This window comes from Leucopleurus acutus (genome assembly GCF_964270905.1).
Source record: "Leucopleurus acutus genome assembly, chromosome: 2".
NCBI classification, from domain to species: Eukaryota; Metazoa; Chordata; class Mammalia; order Artiodactyla; family Delphinidae; genus Leucopleurus; species Leucopleurus acutus.
The window spans coordinates 66115170-66121566 of NC_139143.1; the positions used below are offsets into that span (position 1 = coordinate 66115170).

At 38.6% G+C, this 6397-nt stretch overlaps 1 protein-coding gene across 1 annotated transcript in view; it reads right to left on the reverse strand.

Moving 5' to 3' along the window:
- MROH9 (maestro heat like repeat family member 9) overlaps positions 1-4721 on the reverse strand; it is a gene marked incomplete at both ends in the record, with an annotated part of 74278 nt that extends 69557 nt beyond the window's left edge. Inside the window, 2 exons of the mRNA XM_082858450.1 lie at positions 2349-2428; positions 4662-4721. Coding sequence (XP_082714576.1) covers positions 2349-2428; positions 4662-4721 — 140 coding nt within the window. The remainder of the gene's footprint in view (positions 1-2348; positions 2429-4661) is intronic.
- Between the last annotated feature and the right edge of the window lie 1676 nt (positions 4722-6397).

The window sequence follows — 6397 nt, forward strand, 5'->3', positions numbered from 1 at the left end:
AACCATAAACAAAATGAAAAGACAACCCTCATAAAGGAGAAAATATTTGCAAATGAAGCAACTGACATGGGATTAATCTCCAAAATATACAAACATCTCATGCAGCTCAATATCAGAAAAACAAACAACCCAATCAAAAAAATAGGCAGAAGATCTAAATAGACATCTCTCCAAAGAAGACATACAGGTAGCTAAAAAGCACATGAAAAGCTGCTCAACATCACTAATTATTAGAGAAATGCAAATCAAAACTCCAATGAGGTATCACCTCACACCAATCAGAATGGCCATCATCAAAAAATCTAGAAACAATATGTGCTGGAGAGGGTGTGGGGAAAAGGGAACCCTCCTACACTGTTGGTAGGAATGTAAATTGATACAGCAACTATGGAGAACAGTGTAGACGTGCCTTAAAAAACTAAAAATAGAGCTACCAAATGATCCAGCAATCCCACTCCTGGGCATATATCTGGAGAAAAAACATGGTTCAAAAGGATATATGCACCCCAATGTTCATTGCAGCACTATTTAAAATAGCCAGGACACGGAAGCAACCTGAATGTCCATTGGCAGATGAATGGATAAAGAAGGTATGGTATGTATATACAATGGAATATTACTCAGCCATAAAAAAGAATGAAATAATGCCATTTGCAGTGACATCAATGGACCTAGAGATTGTCATACTGAGTGAAGTAAGTCAGACAAAGAGAGACAAATATCATGTGATATTGTTTACATGTGGAATCTAAAAAAAGTGTACAAATGAACTTATCTACAAAACAGAAATAGAGTTACAGATGTAGAGAACAAACTTATGGTTACCGGGGGGTAGGGGGGAAGGGATAAATTGTAAGATTGGGATTGACAGATACACACTACTATATATAAAATAGATAACTAATAAGGACCTACTGTATAGCACAGGGAAATCTACTCAATAATCTCTAGTGCGCTATATGGGAAAAGAATCTAAAAAAGAGTAGATATATGTGTAACTGATTCACTTTACTGTACACCTGAAACTAACACAACATTGTAAATCGACTATACTCCAATAACAGCAACAAAAAAAAGACACGCAAAAGAGTAAGCAGAAACTAAATAATAATTAATAAAGACTAAATTAGTCAAAAAAATAAGTAAGCTATTATATGAGTTTAATAGTAACAAATAAAATTTATTTATATTATTAAATTATACAAGTATATATGAAGGTATAACACATGTAAATCTTTATGTACCAAATTATACTTGGTCGAAATATGAAAACCAAAATCTATAACAAATTTTAAAGAATAAAGGAAAAACTATTAGGTGGGGGAGTTTTAGGACATTTAAGTAGACCAAAAAATTAAAATATGGAGAAGGGGATTCTAATCCAGGGTCTGCCTTTCCATGAACCCTGTAAAATAATATAATACAGTATGCCAAATTTTGTTTATATGGATCTATGTATACATGTATGAGTATCTTCTAGGTGACTAGGCTTTGACAAGACACTTATTAATAAGTGCAGTTCTTCTGGAAAACAAGTTGACACAATCAAAAGCTCTTAGAAGGTTCATCTCATCTGCATTACTCTGGGTTCAGGGGAAGCAGATGCCAAAACAGGATTAGAAGTACAAGAGATTTCCAAGAGAAGGAAGGAAGGAGGAATAGGGTAGGAAGGGTCTTGGACTGCAGCAAGTTCCAAGGAGGGTTCAGCTTGGCTGATGGCGATCCCTCAAGCTGAAGTCACCCATTGGAGTTATTTGTCCTACCATTCTGGGTCATTGGTGAGATCAGCCTACAGGAAGTGACACCTCACAGACCGTGCTGGTGAATCTATACAGGCAGGGCTGGAGTTGTTGACCAATGAGGATTCCCCCACAGCAGGGCATTTTCATGGTTGCCTATCACCTAAATCAGGAACCTCACTTTCAGAATGGTATTTCAAGGAAGTAGTTCAGAGCAGATACAATCTTTTACGTACCAGGATGATTATCATAATGTTGGTAAAATATAATATAATTTAGAAAATGTCAAAATTTTGGAATATTCCATTGTCATTAAAATGAAAATATGATTTTACAGAGAAATTAAAAATTAAGACAAAGCAAAAATGAAAAGTAGGATAGAAAATTGAATGTGCAACCTGCTTATGATTCTGCAGTAGTTAAATAATCTGCCTATTCCTGCAATACAGAAAGATTTAAAAGAACATGAGAAAGAAAGAGCTAATAGTTGCTGAATTAGGGTGGTGGAATTTGGAGTAACTTTTTATTTCTCATATTTTTGATATGTATTTATTACATTTTTAAAAAGGTATTCAATCAGTGATATGAAAGCATTAAAGCTTATTATACCTGGAGTTCATGGCCAGGATCATGGCTTGATTACTTAACAGGCCTGAGTATGCATCCCATAGGCTGGCAGCTGTTTGCACCTGTAAGTACCAGGAGAGAGAAAAGAATCAATGATGACAGACCTGTGGGGCTCATAACATCATGTGTAATTCTGTCTTTTACAGAAACCAAAGGGACCAAATTGGACTTGAAATATAAGCCCAAGGGTTTATAGAAGTGATGAGACCAGACAAACTGTAATTTAAACCTATGCATGATATTAAATGCTGGCCTTTTACAGCCAACCACTGTGCTTATATAATTAGCATTTCCAGACAAAAATTTATTAGGAATGCTCTTTACCAGGTGACCTCCTATACAACACTCTAACCATTAAGTGCAGTCTTCTCAGTGTGGAGTCTATCTATAAACATATCAGCAAGGTGATTTATATCAGGCCTTACTGAAAAATGTCCAAACTCACACTACTATAGAATGGGAACCATGTACAGGTCAATGTATAGCTGTCTAATATAACTATTTAAAGTTATAAATGATAATAAATGGGATTCCATTAAGAATCTCCACTTCTTTTTTTTTTTTTTTTTTTTTTTTGCGGTACACAGGCCTCTCACTGTTGTGGCCTCTCCCATTGCGGAGCACAGGCTCCAGACGCATAGGCTCAGCGGCCATGGCTTATGGGCCCAGCCGCTCCGCGGCATGTGGGATCTTCCCGGACCGGGGCACGAACCCGTGTCCCCTGCATCGGCAGGCGGACTCTCAATCACTGCGCCACCAGGGAAGCCCAAGAATCTCCACTTCTTTATTCAAGAAGTTGGAGAACTGGAGAAGACCTAATAGAATAGCACCTCTTTTCTTCTGCACATCCCACTCTTGTTCATGCAAGCCTCTGTTGCAATGTCACTTTCTTGTATCAGACCCATTAGTGCTGTTTATAGAAATTCTCAGCCTCTATTTCTGAAATAGCTCAAAGTTCTCTTTTAGGTACTGCTGTATAATAATGGTATTCCATTTATTCCTCTAGTGCATGGCAAATGACTGCCCCTGAATACTTCGCACATTAAAAAAAAAGCCCTTCTCTGTTTGCTAAGTGCTGCTTTGCTGACTCCAGCATTGAGTGCCCTGTGGGATCTGTGTTTTGCCTCTGTGGAGTGTAAGAGCAATCTTGATGGATAGAGCTATTATGCCTGTCTATTAAGATCGTGTTGTGGACTGCGTGTTTGAATTTTGAGAAATTTCGATGTTGAAACCCTAACCCCCAGTGTGATGATATTAGGAAGTGGGGCCTTTGGGAGGTGATTAGGTTTAGAGGAGGTCATGAGAGATAACCCCTATGATGGGATTAGAGCCTTTATAAGAAGAGACATAAGAGAGCTTGCTTGCGATTTCTGTCTCCACCATGTGAGGATGCAAGGAAAGGATGGCTGTCTGAAACCCAGGAAGAAGAATCTCACCAGATACTGAATCTACCACTCTTTGATCTTGGACTTCCCAGCATCCAGAACTGTGAGAAATAAATTTCTGTTGTTTAAGCCACTCATTCTCTCGTACCATGGTAAACCAGCCCAAACAGATGAGAGAGTCAGAGAAACTTCCTGATTGGGGATCTGAATTAAAAAATGGCATCTCCCCACTAGGGATAAGCATCCTGCCATGACCTTCCTGGGAGTCACCACACTGATCATTGTCTAACACCTCTTCTCTGGGCTGTGCTCAGACTGAGTGGTTCAGAGGACTTATTCTCCTTTCTCTAAAATATTTATATTCATATCTAGCATTGATTCCTAACAATGCCAAACATGATTTTACTTAATCTTGAGAGAATAATTCTTTGCTATGTTATTTATTAACATACTGCACATTATTATTACTTAGAGAGCATGGAATCTTCTATATGGCAGACAACTCTCACTGTAACATGGAAGAATAATGGTGATTGGTCTATTTTGGAAAGACATTTTTGTCCTTGTCACCACTTTCATTTAATTTGGCCAGAAATCTACTAGTTGTGTTTCTCTGGGCAGTGACTAACTGAACATTTTGTTTGATATAAGCAATGATCCTTTGGCAGTATTGTTTCAATGGGAACTTTTCTTATACAATATGTTCTAACTGGGCTTGAGTCCTTAGAAATTAATTTGTAACACTTTAAATTTAAAGCACTGATTCTCAACATTGGCAGTACATTAAGGGGTTAAAAAATATTGATTTTGATTCCTGGGCCACACCTCCAGAGATATGGATTTAATAGGTCTGTATTCAAGACCAGGCATCAACATTAAAAAAAAAACCTTCCAGAAAATTTTGATGTACAGCCAGAATTGAGAAGCCATTTTTAAGCCTGTAGCTTGCTTGTACAGTAATAATCGTCATTACGTTGATCTCTAATAACATGGACCTCTGCTTCCCCTCTGTTAGCTAGGATCTCTCTTTTTCAAATTTGTTACCACAAATCCATCACCAGTTTATTGTTCTGCCCATATTACTTTAGCGTCACATGTTTTGTTGATTCACTGATTTCCAGCAATATCCCTTCCTTGTTATAAGCATGCTTTCACCTGTGCCATATATACTGCTAATGTTTATCTAATTCCAAAAGCCAGTGCACACATTGATAAGCAGTAAGGATTGTCTAACATGTACAGACTGATTCTCCAGTGGTGTCGGTATAGGGAGTTATAGGATTTAGCCAGGAATTTCACCTGCTTTTCCCAATTAGGCTTTTTGTTATTGTTTCAAATATATAACATGCTCACCAGTGTTCCCAGAAATTCTTCAGTGCCTCCTCTGGGGAGATGTGATTATCATTCTGGCTTTAACTTCTATTATATGGATAAGTTCTCTTTTATATCATTTTCAATGACTCCTTAATCACTCTGGGTCTTCACTGGAAACCCACAGTAACTGATAAAACGGTCACAATCCTGGGACTTCCCTGGTGGTGCAGTGGTTAAGTATCTGCCTACCAATGCAGGGGACACGGGTTTGAGCCCTCATCCAGGAAGATCCCACATGCCTCAGAGCAACTAAGCCGTGCGTCACAACTACTGAGCCTGCGCTCTAGAGCCCACGAGCCATAGCTGCTGAGCCCGCGTGCCACAACTACTGAAGCCCGTGTGCCTAGAGCCTGTGCTCCACAACGAGAAGCCACTGCAATGAGAAGCCCGCGCACCGCAACGAAGAGTAGCCCCCACTCACCACAACTAGAGAAAGCCCGTGCACAGCCATGAAGACCCAATGCAGCCAAAAATAAATAAATTAATTAATTTAAAAAAATGCTCACAATCCTGGAAATCTGTACTTTGTAATATATTTCATAACACTGGAGTCTAGGGCCAGTCTGGTGGGCCTTAAGCTTCCATATTTATTATTTTGGCTTTGTTCTCTAAACTATCCATGTGCTTTTTATATATATCTTATATCATTGACATTTTTTGTTCAATATCGCTTGTCATTCTTGGCCAGAAGAATTGGAGTTGTGCCAACTTGACTAGTTTCTTAAATCTCAGATGTTTCAAATCACATATGGATAATGTGTGTTTTCTTATGCCACCTTAGCCAGGGAGAAAATGGTATTATCATAATAATCATTATTCTGAGGGAATTTGAATTCCCTCTGGTAATTCCCAAACTATCCTGGGAATGTTCAAAGGGAGCCATGGACTTGATCTTCTAGAATACTATGTAAGTCTGAACTTTTCCCTTAATCTTAGCTCACTAGAATGTCTCCTTTCTCTGATAATAGCAAAATGTCAAAAGTTCAGGAGATGGGGCATCTGAATTGAGGGCATGAATATCCAATGCCCTTACCTCTTAGGCTTTCTGTCTTGTGCTGGTGCCTTACTGAAGGTAGTGATTGCTGTTGCTGATGCTCTTGTGTCCCTACCAACACTGCCAAGGCCAGATACCGAGATAGGTGAAGGCTACACCCAGAATAAATTCACTGCCTACTCCCAAATCCAGTTAAATTATTTTCTACTACTGCAAAAAGAACCAGAACCAGTGTAACTACACTGTGCGCGCTCAGTATTGTAGTTCTTAACAGATTT